This window comes from Echinops telfairi, unplaced genomic scaffold (assembly GCF_000313985.2).
Source record: "Echinops telfairi isolate 266 unplaced genomic scaffold, ASM31398v2 ScPeMD7_7468;HRSCAF=8506_0, whole genome shotgun sequence".
Classification (NCBI taxonomy): domain Eukaryota; kingdom Metazoa; phylum Chordata; class Mammalia; order Afrosoricida; family Tenrecidae; genus Echinops; species Echinops telfairi.
In genome coordinates, this window is record NW_022111369.1 from 36144282 (window position 1) to 36161090 (window position 16809).

Sequence of the window (16809 nt, forward strand, 5' to 3'; positions counted from 1 at the left end):
GTGACAAGCACATTTGTACATTTGTTGCCATCATTGTTTCCTTTTATAAATCGTTTTATTAGGGGCTCATACAACTCTTATCACAATCCATACATGCATCAATTGTGTAAAGCACATTTGTACATTCATTGCCCTCATCATTTTCAAAACATTTGCTCTCCACTTAAGCTCACATTGAAATTTTTTATAGATACTGCCAAAGTGGCCTACAAAACTGAAAATGAATGATCAATAAACAGGATAGTTACTTGCTTATCTCATAAAACTGCATTAGACCTGCCACAAAAACAGGGAGAGACAAAATAAAACTAAATCACTCCCACTCATGAAATAGCCTAATCACTTTTTATTTGGTATTCATTGTTTTTATCCACTAACAATATACAAGTATATATTATTGTATAACATCATCTTGCCAGTTAAAGAAGTAACAATGGTATTTCATTATTTTGATGATTATTAGTAACCTTTTTGAAGCAACCTTTTTGAAAACTCATTGTCCTTTTGAACTTTTCGGTAAGTTATATGTTCATTTCAAGTTTCTCATCACCCAAAAGAGACATTCACGGCCCACCCCTCCAGCAAGAATTCCCCATCTCCCCACACCTCTAGACCCTGGTTGTCACTAATAAACTTTTCTCTCTATGTACTTGCCTCTTCTAGATCAAACAGTATTTGTCCTGTTGATTCAGAGTTATTTCACTTATCATAATGTTTTGCTAAATTTTCTTTTTCCTGACATTACTAATTATTGGCTTTTTTATTAGAATTTTTCCATGTACCATATTTGTAAATCCATGTTAAATTCTTTGCCAGTTTTCTAAACCTCTTCACAGCCCATTCATTGCATCAGATAGTCTATCTCTTTCATGCTCTTAGTGAATTCTCCCCCTGAACTTCCTGACCTTTGTTTGTTTGTTGTTGCTATTGTTTTTATAAACAATTTCATTGGATTACTATCCAAATTGACCTGCACCCTGTGAACTACTCCTGGTGCTCAGCTCTGGTCCCAGGCTCTCCCTCACCACCATCGTATGCATCTCTTCCATGTTACAGTCTCTTATTCTCCCTTCACCACCATTGTATGCATCTCTTCCATGTTACAGTCTCTTATTCTCCCTTCACCACCATTGTATGCATCTCTTCCATGTTACAGTCTCTTATCACCCATCTCTCCTTTTTCTTGGCTCAGTCCCTCATTTTGGTGGCCCACAGGGTGTCTAAGTGGGGTAAAAAGAGTTTAGTTCCTGAATATTTTTACTCTTATACTTGCTTGAGAATTGGTTGGATAGCTCTATTTATTTTTCAAATATAAAGCGAGATGAAAACATTTAATGTCACACAAAAAATGATAGTAAGATCAGTGAAAACATTCCCAAATGTATCTACGCAAACTCTGGATCCCAAGGAAAGATGCTGCAGAGAAAATAGCCATGAGAGGGCCCTATCTGACTTCTTCTCCCATTCCAATGGCCCCAAGGCAGGAGCCAGACCCGTCTCCACCCTCCATCTTTCTTGACCTACTCTAACACCACCATCCCTCTCAAGGCACTCTGCTTCTCTGCTGGGTTCACTAATTCCTGCAGTGGCCACACAGAACTCACAGACAGTACTCAAAATTAAGGGGACTTATCAGGGGAGTTAACAGGATTAGTAAACAGTAAGGCTAACGAACAAAAACAGTAAAGATACAGTCAGTGATCCACAGCAACACTTCTCGCCCTGTAGCCAAGTCCCTCTCCAGTCCTCAGCCTCTCAGTCTGGTGGCCCCTTGGCCTTCACCTCAATGAGACAGGAAGCCAACCTGATGCTCTGCCGCAGTGTCTTACAGTCTGGGCTACCCCGGTGTTCTGTCACCTGGTCTCCCTTTGGCCCCTAGTGCCTCTGGTCTTGGCTTCTGCTACTTTAGACAGAGATCTTAAATGTGCTACACTTCCATTGGTCCTGGAATTTCTTTCTCTTCCTTCCTTGACAGCTTGCTTTTTTTTTTTTTGTAGTTTCATTGGCACACAATCCACATATTATACAATTTAATAGTTCATCATACCAAAAAGAGTTTTACAATCTTTACCATAATCATGACTCATTCTTACAACCAGGGGAGTGGCAGCTAAAACTGATCAACCCTCTCTATTAGCGTTACATATGCCTTATTTACGTAGCCCCACCCAATTGTTTGGTGGGAATTACAGAGACAGGGATAGAAGAGCCATATTAAGTAATTTCTCTCCACCACAAATGTCTCTGCTCCTCCTCAAGATGCTTGAAAATGTGCAATTCGTAAACTCCACATGAATTTAACGTTTCTGTTTCTTTCATATTTTTAAACAGGGATCCATCTGTAATGACTTTATGGCGACTTATTGCTGCCCTCACTGTTCTCTCTGTCAAATCAAGAGAGACATCAATAGAAGGAGAGCCATGAATGCGTTCTAAAGAGCTAATTGTAAGTGGCCAGAAACGCCCCTCCCAGAATCTGTGGACTTTTTGAAGCACAATTAAAGACTTTGTAAACTACTCATTGTTCTGGATAGCAATTCAGTGATAATTCCTTAAGTCACTGAAAGTGTTATCTTAATATAAAGTTTTATTTCACTTTTTTCTTAGGAAGAAGACTGTTTTGTACCTTGGGATGTTATTTTAGTAAATAATAGTGAATTTTCTAGACTTCTCAGACTTCTTTTGGTCTATTTGACAAAACCTTTAAAAAAAAAACCTAAAAAAAAACAACTCACTGCCATCGAGTTGATTCTTATTCATAGTGACCTTATAGGACAGGGTAGAACTGTCCCTGTGGGGTTTTGAGACTGTAACCCTTTGTGAGAGTAGAAAGCCTCACCTTTCTCATGTGGAGTAGCTGGTGCTATCCAACTGCTGAGCTTGAGGTTAGCAGCCCAGGGCATAAGTAGTCCGCTACCGCCGCTCCTTAACTATTTGTAAAACAGGAGGGTAAATACTGTGAAAATGATACAAAAGGGGTAGAAAGCATGCCTTCTGACAAATGACTTCACACAGGAAATCGGCAAATTACAAAATAGTAAAGCAAATGAAAATTACATATTGGGTAATACTTGGGTTGAGTGTAGTATAAAATAGCTAACGCAGTGCGGAAATTTAAACAGAAATGCAGAAGGTGAACTTTGGAGGAGCTGGCTATAGACTTCAGACTATTTGGAAACATACAGATTTTCAAAATCTGTAGTCAACCAATTGTTCCTAGTTTCCTAGGATTAGATATTGGGAATATATTAAAGTAGAAATTGTCATGGTATAGGCAGTTCCCTATAGAATACAGCTTGTAATATAAAACACATTTTGAGTAAGGGAAGAAAACACATTTTTCTATTCTTTGCAATATCCCACTCTATTGAGTAAGTGTATAACCTATTGAATAGGTTAACAGAAAGAACTCTTGCAATCAACTTGATGGCCATCAGTCTTTTGTATAGGTGCTGACTTTGCAACTTTTCTGTGAATCTAAAATGATTTAAAAATTATGTTTATTAAAAATAAAAGTGTACATTGATAAAGCATGTTTTCCTATTTGTCTCTTACAGATAAAAAGCTCTTACTGGAACAACTAAAATCAGCATATATGCCTTCAGCTTGACAACTTCTCCACATTTAGCATCTGAAATATGATAAATAAGTTTAATCAGAATTGATGGGCAAAACATCAATGGTTTTGTTTATTTTAAAAGAATGTTGTCCCTTGGTTTTGCTCTTTTCTGACTTGTAAATTTTGGAGATTTCATTTAAAATCTAAACCAAGGGTTTTGCTCTCATGATCTCATCATTTGATGTCTCAATCAGAGAGCTTACTTCATATGCAACTCTCTCCCTCTCATCTAAGAACCTCAAGAAAAAAGGTGATGGTAAAATAATGACTCCAGGACAATTATGGGACATTTAGGGAATGTACCGCCCTCCTTTCATATTATCTATAATTGTTGTTGATGCTGAGAATACAAGATTTTATGTAAACAAAACGGCATGATTTGTTTGTTGTGTTGTTGATTTTCTTTCCCTTTTGAATATGAGGAATCAGCAAATAATAAAAATTCAATAATAAAATTAAATATTGCTCACTTTTGGTTACATGCTAAAGGATACGTGTGTGAAGCACCAATTTTTCACATTTCTTATCCTTTTTGATCTGGCATTTACCATTGATGAACCACTCCTACACTATCTTTTTTTAAACAGTTTCATTGGCATACAATTCACATATCAGACAAAGGAAAATGCTGATGTGGTGATGATTGTACAACTCTTCTTGATCTGCTTGGAAAAAAACGGTGCATACATGAACTGGAATCATAACAGGAATACATTTTTTAACGGTTTCATTGGCATGTAATTCACATATACAATTCAATAGTTCAGTCGCATCAAGAAGAGTTATACATTCATCACCACCATCAGCTTTAGAACGCTTTCTTTGCTCTGATATTCATCATTATCAGCTCCCCGTTTCCCTCAAATTCCCTGCCATACACCACCACCCCACCCCACCCGCAAAAAACCCTACTGCCATCAAGTCAATTCCAATTTTAGCGACTGTCCCAAGTGCATTCCATCTGTTGGTGGCAAACTGATTCCACTATGCAAGCACGGCTCTTTTATTTACCCTATAACGTGCTTTAATTTCTCACCGCTGCTATAGCAAAGTACCACAAAGTGGATTGCTAGAAAGAATAGAAGTGCGTTTTCTTACAGTTTGAGAGGCCAGAAGTTGAATTCAAGTTATTGGCAGAGCTATGTCTTTTCTCTGCCAGATCTGGAAGACCCTTCCTTCCATTCCGACAGTTTCTGTTGGCCCTGGGCATTGCTTAGGGGAGGATTCTATCTCTCCCCTGTGTGTCACTTGCTCTTTTTATAAGACATTAGGATGAGACTCCAGCCTACTCCAATGTGACCCTGCTTAACTGATAACAATAGAAGCATCCGTTTTTCAAGCAAGGTCATAATAACAAGTCCAGGAGTTGTGAGGTGCCATCGAATGGATTTTGACCCATATCCACTTCACACACAACAGAAACACTGCCCACCCCTGTGCCATCCTCACAATTGTTCCTATCCTTGAGTCCATTGATGCAACCATTATGTCAATCCATCTCCTTGACAGTCATCCTCTTTTTTGCTGCCCTTCTACCAGGATGGAGCTCTGGTAGTGTAGTTGTTGTGCACCGGCCTGCGATCCACCAGGTCAGCAGTTTGAAACTACCAGCTGCTCCACTGGAGAAAGACAGAGATTCCTGCACCCATTAAGAGGGACAGTCTCGACCTCATAGTGGTGGCCGGTTGGGCGCCATGTGGCGGTCGCTGACCTGTGAGGGTGGCGGGTGGGCCCCGAGCCCGGGGCCAGCCTCCGCGGGTGCGCAGAAGCTGCGCGGATGCTGAGCCCTCTCTGGCGGGGACGATGGTGAAGTATTTCCTGGGCCAGAGCGTGCTCCGGGGTTCCTGGGACCAAGTGTTCGCCACCTTCTGGCAGCGGTACCGAACCCCTGCAGCAAGCATGTCCTGACAGAAGACATAGTGCACCGGGAGGTGACCCCTGACCTGAAGCTCCTGTCCAGGTGACTCCTGACTAAGACCAACAGGATGCCCCTCTGGGCCCAGTGACTGTTTCCTGCCACTCTGAGTCCATCCTGGAGGACTCCATTGTGGACCCACCTTCACCTGGAACATCAACCATGCCTGGCTCATGGTGGTGCAGAAGCGCTGTGTTTACTGCATGAATGCCCACAACCGGGAGGCCTGGGTCTCCTCCAACTTGTTTGGTGTCTCCCGAGCTGTCCAGGAATTTGGTCTGGCCCGGTTTAAAAGCAATGTGACCACGACGATGAAGGGTTTTGAGTACATCCTGGCCAAGCTGCAAGGTGAGGCCCCTTCTAAGACGCTTGTTGAAACCGCCAAGGAAGCCACAGAAAAGGCAAAGGAGACGGCACTGGCAGCTACCAAGGCCAAGGCCCTTGCCAGCAAGGCCGCCACCAAGAAGCAGCCCAGCAGCAGTTCGAGTAGCCAGCCCAGCTCCCTGCCCTCACCTCGACCAGACGATCTGGCTTGATCCCCCTGACCTGCCTGCTGGTGCTGCGGTTTCTTGAGCAGGGAGAATGAACATGGAACCAGACAGACATACGCACACACACACAGACAATACAGGGCTGCAGCACAAAATAGACACAAACAGAGACGGTACAAACTGCAGTCGCCTTGAAGGCCGGCAGCGCTTTCTTCTTAAGTACTAAATACTGGCAGTGGTCCCAGGTAAGTTTGCTATTCCCACGCTTGAATTTCTCATAGCATTGAGAGTGAGTTCCACATCTCAGCCCATACCACTTTTGATTTACTTTCTACCAGGGAAACACTGTTTGCAGCTGCCACCCCCCCACCCCACCCCAATCACATTATCTGCTTTCTCCCAGTCTGCACCTATGGCCACCTGGGGAGTTCCTTACCATACTTTAACTGAAGACCAAAAAAGTCATGCTCGGTTTACGGATGGCTCTGCACGATATGCAGATGCCACTCGTAAGTGGACAGCAGCAGCACTACAGCCCCTTTCTGGGATTTCCCTAAAGGACAGTGGTGAAGGGAAATCTTCCCAATGGGCAGAACTTCGAGCGGTGCATCTGGCCGTTCAGTTTGCATATAAGGAGAAATGGCCAGATGTGAGACTGTATACTGATTCGTGGGCTGTGGCTAATGGCTTGGCTGGATGGTCAGGGAATTGGAAGAACCATGATTGGAAAATTGGTGACAAGGAGGTGTGGGGAAGAGGTATGTGGATAGACCTCTCTGAATGGGCCAAGAAAGTAAAGATAATTGTATCTCATGTGAACGCGCACCAAAGAATTACCTCTGACGAGGAGGACTTTAATAATCAAGTGGATAAGATGACACTCCTGTTATCGCCCGAATTCCTTACCATTTGCAGTAAGGAAGCAGTTTATGAGAACCAGCTAGGGCAGACATTTGCATACTGTCCTAGACAAATACATGACATGAGACACAGCTCTCCCTTCATGGCTCCTTCAGCCTGCAGTATGCTTTCTTAATTAAAATTCAACTTCCAGCCCCTATGTACTGTCTGGGGGTGTGGTGGTGGTGTGTCCATTTGGCACTACAGGACACCAAGCACATCACCCATGTGTGTGCCAGGCCTGCTTATTTCCCCCGGGGGCAGCTGAGGGGCAGAGGGGTGCAGACCTGCCCCAACAGCTCACAATGGCCAGGAACTGTTGTCTTGAACACTAGACTGTAAGCTCCACAGAAGCAGAGATCTGTTTGCTCTCTGATGTGTCCCAGGTACTGAAACAATACTTAGCACGAGGCACTCAATAAATACTTGTTGAATTTTTTTTAAAAAGGAGTGACAGTCTCAGTGTCCTAAAGGATCACCATAAGTCAGCATCAACTCAATCGATGGCAGGGTTGGTTTTCTTGGTTGTCTACTTTGCCAAGCATGACTTTACCAAGGGACTGGTCTCCTGACATGTCCAAAGTACATTATGACTAAGTCTTGCCATCCTTGCCTCTAAGGAGCACTCTGGCCTTTCTTCTTCCAACACAGACCAGTTTGCCCATTTAGCAGTCCACGGTACTTTCACTACTCTGCATCAGCACCCCAATGCATTGGTTCTTCTTTGGTCTTCCTTATTCAAGGTCCAACTTTCACATGCATGAGGCAAGTGAATGTATTAAGTCTTGGGTCAGGTGTGCCTTAGTCCTCAAAGTAACATCCTAGAATTTCAATACTCTGAAGAAGTCTTGTGCAGCAGATTAACCTAATTCAACACATCTTTTAATCTCTTAGCTGCTGCTTCCATGAGCATTAATACAAGCAAGACAAAATCCTTGACAACTTCAACCTTATCTCTATTTATCATGATATTATCTATTGGGCCAGCTGTGAGGATTTGGGTCTTCTTGATATTGAGTTTTAATCCATACTGAAGGCTGCAATCCTTCAGTAGCAAGTGCCTGGGTACTTCTGGCTTTTAACAAGCAAGGCTGTGTCATCTAAATAGTTTAGGCTGTTAATGAGCCTTCCTCTAATCCTGATGCAGTGTTCATCATACAGTCCAGCATCTCAGATTACTTTCTCAGCATATAGATTGAATCAGTATGGTGAAGATACTACCTGCTCAGCACACCTTTCCTGATTTTAAACCATGCAGTAGGCCCTTATTCTATTTGCACAACTGTCTCTTGATCCGTATACAAGTTCGACAGAAGCACAATGAAATGTTCTGGAATTTCCATTCTTCTAAAGGCTACCCAGCTTGTTATGAGTCACACAGTCAAATGCCTTGATATAGTCAATAAAATACAGAGGTTAGGATTCAACATATCTTGTTGGTAGAAACAAGCTAATCCATAACAAAGGCTGACTGTAAAGCTTCAGTGAGATAAAATGTCAAACCAACTGGAACTTAGTAAGTACTGGCAAACTTGAAGCAGCCTGCCCATTCATTTCCTTGCCCTGTAGACATGACGGTGGTTTTGTAAAGCTCAAGAGAGAAAGATGTAACAATCTGTTTCTATAAATGTTTAGTTTTGGCACAGGGAATCCAGGGCCGTTGATCCCTTCAGGACCAGTGGTGAGAGTGGCGATACTGGGAGGGTGGAGCGAAGGTGGGGTGGACAGAAGGAACCAATTACAAGGATCTACATATAACCTCCTCCCTGGGGGATGGACAACAGAAAAGTGGGTGAAGGGAGACATTGGACAGTGCAAGATATGACAAAATAATAATTTATAAATTAGCAAGGGTTCATGAGGGCAGGGGGAGCGGGGAGAGAGGGGAAAAACTGAGCTGATACCAGGGCCTTAAGTGGAGAGCAAATGTTTTGAGAATGATGAGGGCAATGAATGTACAAATGTGCTTTACACAACTGATGCATGTATGGATTGTGATGAGTTGTATGAGCCCCTAATAAAATGATTTTTTAAATTTAGTTTTGGAAATGCTATGGGGCTGTTGTGCCCATAGGGTCTCTGAGTCAGAATTGACTGAAGAGCAGAGTTTGGGTCATTGAACCATTCCGCTCACAATTCATTTTCTCCTTAAATTTCTCTATTCTCATGACCTCAACTGTCAAGGAGGTGCCTCAGATCTGTGCTTTGTTCTTCCTGGCTCCTGGTCTCGAGAATGTGTCTTTGCCGATCAACTAAGTCCATCAGGGTGTCTCTCAGGCTTCGCTACTCCACAGCACTACTCGATGACTCCAAATAGCAGTCATTTCTGAACTGTTCCCTAGGACCCTTCTCTTTCTCACACATCCAGACACCAGCTTCTGTCCCCTAATTCCACTAGCTGCTTTGTTTGCTGAGGATTCTCAGGGCCTAGAACATCTGACCCCTAGTAGGAACCTGCTTTTATTGAATGAGTTCATCTGTCCCCTCCTCTTCATCTTCACTGCCATGGAGGTAGTATCCAAAACCCTGTTTCTTTAGAGGATTATGTTCATAGCCCTGAACTAGTCTCACTGCCTCTAGTCATCAAGCTCCCCTTGGCGTTTCTCCAATCCGTCCTATACCAAAACCAACCAACCTGACCGCCATCAGTCAATGCAGACTCCGAACGACGCTACAGGGCAGTAAGAACTGCTCCTGTGAGCTTCTGAGACTGTCACCCCTTAGAAGTAAGGATGGTAAGACATCGTCTTACACTTTGGACGTTATCGGGATAGATCAGTCCCTGGAAAAGGACATGTTTTATAAAGTAGGTCAATGAAAGAGAAAGGCCCTCAATGAGATGGATCTACACAGTGGCTGCAACAATGAGCTCACACATAACAAATGTGAGGATGGACACGACAGGACAGTTTTGATCTGTTGGACGTAGGGTCATTATGAGTAGGAACTGACTCAAGAGGATCTAACAATAGTATTGATTATCTTCTATTTTCCTTCATTTTTTTACTTCCCTTCCTTGACTTACTGCTCTGGCTAGGACTCTCAGTACAACGCGGAGTACGAATAGAAGCCATCCTTGTGCTTTCTGTTCCCAAGAGAACTCCTCTCTCCATTGGAAATGTTTGCCTCTTGCTTGCTTCCATCGAGTCAGTGCTACCTCAGTGACCCCGTTGGTTTCCAAGATTGCAACCATTTACAGGACTAGAAAGCCGTCTTTCTCCCAGAGAGCAGCTACACTGCTGACCATGCGGACTGCAGCCCAATGTGTAACCACACCACCAGGGTTTAGTTCTCTGAATATTTTGATACAGTATCTTTTAATAAATTGGTCCATTTCATCTATCCAATATGTGAGCACTGAATCAGTCCCCCTTTACTACTTCTAAAATAGGATCACTAGTAATCACTTTTTGCATTTCTGATCTGTCATTTGTATTTTCTTTTTTCCTTGGTTAGTTCAAAAACCCCAAAAACCAAACTCTACTATCCAGTCAATTCTGACTCATGGCAACCCTATAGGGCAGGACAGAACTCTTAATGGGAGTAGAAAACCTCATCTTTCTTCCTCGGAGCTACTGGTGGTTTCAAACTGCTAACCTTGTGTTTAACAACCCAACAGTTAACCACTGTGCCACCGGGCTAGCCAAATCAGAGCTTTATTAATTGTATTGATAAAAGACTAGCTTTGGGTTTCATGAATTTTCTCTATTGATTTCTCACTAACGATTTGAATGATCTCTGGTTTTGATTTTCCACCTGTTTTAGGTTTATATTGCTCTTCATCTTGTTTCCTATGATAAAAACTTATTAAGAGATTTTCTTCCTACTATATACATTCAATGTTATATGTTTACTTCTAAAGGAAATAGAGGAAAGAGGTAAGAGACAAAGGGCATTTAGAGATGTCTAAATAAGGGCATGTACATATGTAAATATATTTATATATGATATGGAAATAGATCTATGTGCATATATGTGCATATATGTATAGGTTTAGCATTAAGGTAGCAGGTAGCAGATGGACATTGGGCCTCCACTCAAGTACTCCCTCAATGCAAGAACTTTGTTCTATTAAACTGGCATCCCATAATGCTCACCTTCCCGACACGATCAATCGCAGAAGACAAAGCGGGTGCATAAGCAAATGTGGCAAAGAAAGCTGCTGGTGCCCGGCTATCAAAAGATATAGCGTTTGGGGTCTTAAAGGCTTGAAGGTAAACAAGTGGCCATCTAGCTCAGAAGCAACAAAGCCCACATGGAAGCAGCACACCGGCCTGTACAATCACAAGGTGTCGAAGGGATCAGGTTATCAGGCATCAAAAAACAAAAAATCGTATCATTGTGATTGCGGGGGCGTGCAGATTGGGGACCCAAAGCCCATCTGTAGACTACTGGATGTCCCCTTACGGAAGGGTCGCAGGGAGGAGACAAGCCAGTCAGGGTGCAGTGTAGCAGAGATGAAACACAACTTTCCTCTAGTTCCTAAATGCTTCCCACCCACACCCGCACCCACTATCATGATCCCAATTCTACCACACAAATCTGGCTAGATGGGAACTGGAAACACAGGGAATCCAGGACCGATGATCCCTTCAAGACCAGTGGTGAATGACAATACTGGGAGGGTAGAGGGAGGGTGGGACAGAAAGGGAGAACCGATTAAAGGAATCTACATATAACCTCCTCCCTGGGGGATGGACAACAAAGTGGGTGAAAGGAGACGTGGGACAGTAAGATATGACAAAATAATAATTAATAAATTATCAAGGGTTCGTAAGGGAGAGGGGAGTGAGGAGGGAGTGGGGGAAATGAGGAGCTGATGCCAGGGCTTCAGTGAAGAGCAAATGTTTTGAGAATGATGAGGGTAACAAATGTAAAATGTGTGTATGGATTGTGATGAGTTGTATGAGCCCCCAATAAAGTGATTTTTAAAAATATATATTAAAAAGTTTACTTCTAAGCACTGCTATTGCAGTAACTTATAAACTTCTAGAAACGCTATTGTCCTTTTCATTTAGTTCAAAATGGAGTCCAGGATGGTGCAAACGATTCTGCCTACTAAACAAAAGGCTGGCAGCTCAAATTCGCCCCAAGGAGCCTCAGAAGAAAGGTCTACAGATCTACTTCCGACGGACCTGTCACTGAAAACTCTACGGAACCCAATTCTAGTCTGAGACACAGGGCTCATCATGAACTGAAATCAACATTTTAACTGGCTTTGTTTTTTTCCTGATAGCTTCCGTTAGAAACTCCTCTGATAGCACTAACTCCCTCGTTCTACCAAATGCTCTGGACATATTTCATAATGGTTATATCCCAAAGGCAAACTTCAAAACGGTTCCATTTCCCTCTCATTGACTGTATAACATGTGGCAATTTTCCTCTAAGGTTAGGCCACCAGGTCTATTTGTGACGCAGAGACTCAATGTAATCTTTACAGGAGCACCTGCTGGGTAAGTTCATAAGGCCAACCTTTCAGTTAGCAGTCAAGCACTGTAATGCCAGGTCTAAGACTTAAAAACAAACAAGTTGTTCTCCAGGACTCCTGACTCATGGCAACTCCATGCTCCTCAGAACTGTTTTTGTGGGTTTTTCAATGGCTGACTTTTTAAAGGGGGAACGCCAGCCTTCCTTCCCAGACAATCCTTCATGGACTTGAACCTCTAATTGCAACTGAGTACATTAATAGCTTCCATCAAGAGACTCCAGACGCAATCTCCAGTAACTCATAAGTTATAATTTAGGGTCCTGCAGTCTCTGTTCCTGGTAAGCCACTCTAGGTTATGTATGATTCTCTACATTCATCTGTTTCTATAGTTCAGGCAACTGATGGTTAGATCTGGGACCCCAATTCTCTAATGGATCTAAGTCCCTTTCCTTTTGTTCAGCTTTTGTCTTGTTATGAGGTCAGGAGGGATGATTTTCAGGCTTTCAACATGTTGGAACTAAAGCCAGAAATTACATTCCCCACACCCCCTGATCATTTTCTCTACAAATCTAGGGAGGGGAGTAGTCTTGCCCAACTTCTTGCTGTTAAATGACGAGCCCCTCTTCTGTTTTTCTGCATCTGCAAGTAAGAATTACACTGTCTACTGGCTCTGTGACTTGAGTGCTTAGAGAACAGACATTGTGGCTTACCTCTGTATTTCCAGTACACTGTATAAATCCAAAGCTACTGAATGAAAGGGAAAAGGTGGGACATTTTGACTAATTAAAAACAAAGTACTAAGGTAAACAAGCGACCATCTAGCTAAGCACACCAGCCTGTGTGATCACGACGTGTCGAAGGGATCAGGTATCAGGCATCAAAGAACAAAAAAATCTTATCATTGTGAATGAGGAGGAGTGAGGAGTGGGGACCCAAAGCCCATCTGTAGGCAACTGGACAAACCCTTACAGAAGGGTCTTGGGGAGGAGACGAGCCAGTCAGGGTGCAGTGTAGCAACGATGAAACATACAACTTTCCTCTAGTTCTTAAATGCTTCCTCCCCCCCACTCCCCACTATCATGATCCCAATTCTACCTTACAAATCTGGCTGGACCAGAGGATGTACACTGGTACAGATAGGAACTGGAAACAGGAAATCCAGGACAGATGATCCCTTCAGGACCAGTGGTGAGAGTGGCAATACCGGGAGGGTGGAGGAAAGGTCAGGTAGAAAGGGGGAACCGATTACAAGGATCTACATATAACCTCCTCCCTGGGGGACAGACAACAGAAAATTGGGTGAAGGTTGACGTCGGATAGTATAAGACATGACAAAATAATAATAATTATCAAGGGCTCATGAGGGAGGGGGAAGCTGGGAGGAAAATGAGGAGCTGATACCAAGGGCTCAAGTAGAAAGCAAATGTTTTGAGAATGTTGAGGGCAACAAATGTACAAATGTGCTTGACACACAATAGATGTATGCATTGATTGTGATAAAAGTTGTATGAGCTCCCAATAAAATGATTTTTAAAAAAGAAATATGTTCTAAGATCAATTGAGGTGATGTAACTTTTCACAATATTATTTAAGTCATTGAATCGTATGAATTATATTTCAATGAAACTGTTAAGCTGTTAAATTTTTTAAAAAGTACTATTTTCATTTGGCTCATTTCTCCATTTATTAGAATAACCACATTTGGAGAGGCACAAAGCACTTAAGTTTTACTTGACTACAAAGTTATCACAAATGCCAAACTTTTTAGCCAGTTATTTCTCCATTTAAAGAAAAAGGTTTCAACACATCTGAGTCAGCTTGAAACACAGAGGCCCTAAATATATGGGAACTACATATTTGTAAATGCTTGTATTTCCTGCTCTAATAATGTCTTTAAGTAGAATCCAGCATAAATGGGATTGAAACGTGTAAGGTCACGATGCAAATGCTTTGGAGACAGGTGAATCAATCTGTACGACACGGGAAAGGTGCAGTGTGCACAGAGCTTTGCCGGGCTCACTGAGCCATCTGGGCTTCCATGGCTTGTGCTGTCCATTCGGGTGCTGTCTGACTGATCTTCTCCAGGAGGTTGTTCACTTGGAAACACAGTGATTGGATCTGCTTGTCCCATGTTGGCAAGGCTTCTCGTGCTAAAGAAGACGGGAATAATGCACACAATCGGAATTATACCTTAATATACAAAGCAAATATAAGCTGAAAGATAAATGTAGTCATATTAATTTTTCATTTTACTCCCAAACTCTTGGTTAATAAAAGTCAGATAGTGAAGCTACAGTTAAGAAACATACCCAAATTACTGGCACATAATATAAACCCACACACAGAGACACATGAAAGCATAAAACACAACCCACCAACCTCAGGCCCAACCACAACACAAGGCAGCCTTATAAAAGCCTATTAAAAGTTGCCAGTGTTTACTGATTCATACAGCACTGCCACCTACTGGGGAACACAAATCGGTTGATATATTTTGTATATCATGGCTGGCTCTATTATGTATGATAGATATCTTAACATTCAAGACCTCTCTCCACTTTAAAATCATCTTTGGATCCACCAATTTCTGTCTGCTATAAATGTCTCTTTAGAAATTAAAAGTGGGAAGGAAATGCCATTCAAAATAGCATCAAAATGTATAGAATAGGCACAGAACCAATGAGGGTAAGCAGGAACCTCAAAATCCTACATAAAAAACATTAAATAATTTGAACAGACACAATTATACTCACAGATAGAAAAACTGCAATACATAAAAATATTATTCCTTCCCTATTTAATACATAATTTTAAAGAAATTACCAAGATAGTTCTATTTTTTTCTGCTTTCTAAACAGGAGAAAATGATTTAAAGTTAATATGGGGAATTAACATTAGACAATACCCAAAACAAAATTTAGTGGCGGAGCAGGAGGTGAAAGCTGTCTTACCACACAGTAAAATGTATTATAAATTTATCTATTGCCAGGTAGTTATCACTCAGTGGAACAAAATCAGAGCCCAGAAATAGACCTAAATATATAAAAGAGGTTTCAAAAAGTTTGTTAAAAATGCCATTCTCTTTGTATTCCATTGTTCCTTTTGGAAGCCCCTCCTAAGTGGCATTTTAATAGATGTCACAGACAGTATGCTTTACTTAATGATGACTGTATAATTATATACCCATCTAGAAAACAAATTCTACCCTAGAGTCTAGACTTCTACCCTAGAACTGGGGAGAGGAGGGAATGCTCTAAGATAGATATAGTGGTGACTGTACAATTTCCCCTTGATATGACTGAATGAGTGAACTAGTCAATAACATGGTATGTAAATTATGTGCCAATAAAACTGTTGGGAAAAAACCGGAACTGTAAAGAGACTAAAATTTCTAAATATGAAGCAATAAATATAAAATATTAGAAGATATTTTAGAAAAATATCAGTTTTACCTTAAGGTTGAGGAGACCTTCTTAATGAAAACCAAAACCTCAAAAGGCTAAAATGAAAAACTGGCATATTAACGAGGAAAAAAAAATGACATACTTAGGTGCTTAATAATAAATATGTACTAAATGCATGTGCTACTTTACAGAAACACAAAGAACAAAATGGGTAAAATATGAGTACCCCATACAGTGCACAGACCACTAAAATTATCACTGTACCCAAAGTGATTGTAAATTGGAGGTTAGGGGAGGTGGACAGGGAAGAAAAAATAATTCACATGAGTAATAACTAATGGCCAATATATGAAGAGATTTTAAATTTCAGTAGTGTCAAGGAAATGCATATTAAATCAACAATTTAATATTTCTCGAAGCAACTGGAAAACAATAAAAGGGGCAATTATACATGGGGGAAGGGAGACAGCGGTCAGTGTAAGATATGAAAATAATAATAATTTATAATTTATCAAGGATTCACAAGGTTAAGGGGCGGGAAAGAGGGGGAAAAAAGAGGAGCTCATACAAGGACTCAAATAGAAAGTAAATGCTTAGAAAATAATGATGGCAACATATGTACAAATATGCTTGCCATAATTGATGTATGGATTGTTATAAGAGTATTAAGAACCCCCAAAAAAATGATCTCTAAAAAAAATTTTTTAAGGTAATTATATGCAGCCATACACTCATACTGGTGGAAAAGTAAGTGAATATACATTACTGAAGTGAATGAATGAATGAATCCTTTTATACAACAAAATCACTATCAAAACTGCTCTCCAGAAACAGGTGTCCCTTCCCTTACAGAGGGTCGTGACGAGCCAGTCAGGGTGCAGTGTAGCAACAATGAAACATACAACTTTCCTCCAGTTCTTAAATGCTCCTGCCGGCCTCTCCCCCCACTATTATGATCCCAGTTCTACCTTACAAATCTGGCTAGACCAGAGGATGTACGCTGGTACAGATAGGAACTGGAAACACAGGGAATCCAGGACAGATGATCCCTT

At 41.5% G+C, this 16809-nt stretch overlaps 2 protein-coding genes and 1 pseudogene across 2 annotated transcripts in view; 2 read left to right on the forward strand and 1 right to left on the reverse strand.

Annotated features, from left to right (window-relative positions):
• Positions 1-4018, forward strand: part of PLAC8 (placenta associated 8) — a 25890-nt gene extending 21872 nt beyond the window's left edge. The window contains exons 4-5 of the mRNA XM_004703404.2: positions 2332-2446; positions 3558-4018. Coding sequence (XP_004703461.1) covers positions 2332-2436 — 105 coding nt within the window. The 3' untranslated portion in view covers positions 2437-2446; positions 3558-4018. The remainder of the gene's footprint in view (positions 1-2331; positions 2447-3557) is intronic.
• Positions 4019-5422: 1404 nt separating this feature from the next.
• On the forward strand, positions 5423-6070 carry LOC101640048 (annotated as a pseudogene).
• Positions 6071-14023: 7953 nt separating this feature from the next.
• Positions 14024-16809, reverse strand: part of COPS4 (COP9 signalosome subunit 4) — a 43058-nt gene continuing 40272 nt past the window's right edge. The window contains exon 7 of the mRNA XM_045284343.1: positions 14024-14503. Coding sequence (XP_045140278.1) covers positions 14370-14503 — 134 coding nt within the window. The 3' untranslated portion in view covers positions 14024-14369. The remainder of the gene's footprint in view (positions 14504-16809) is intronic.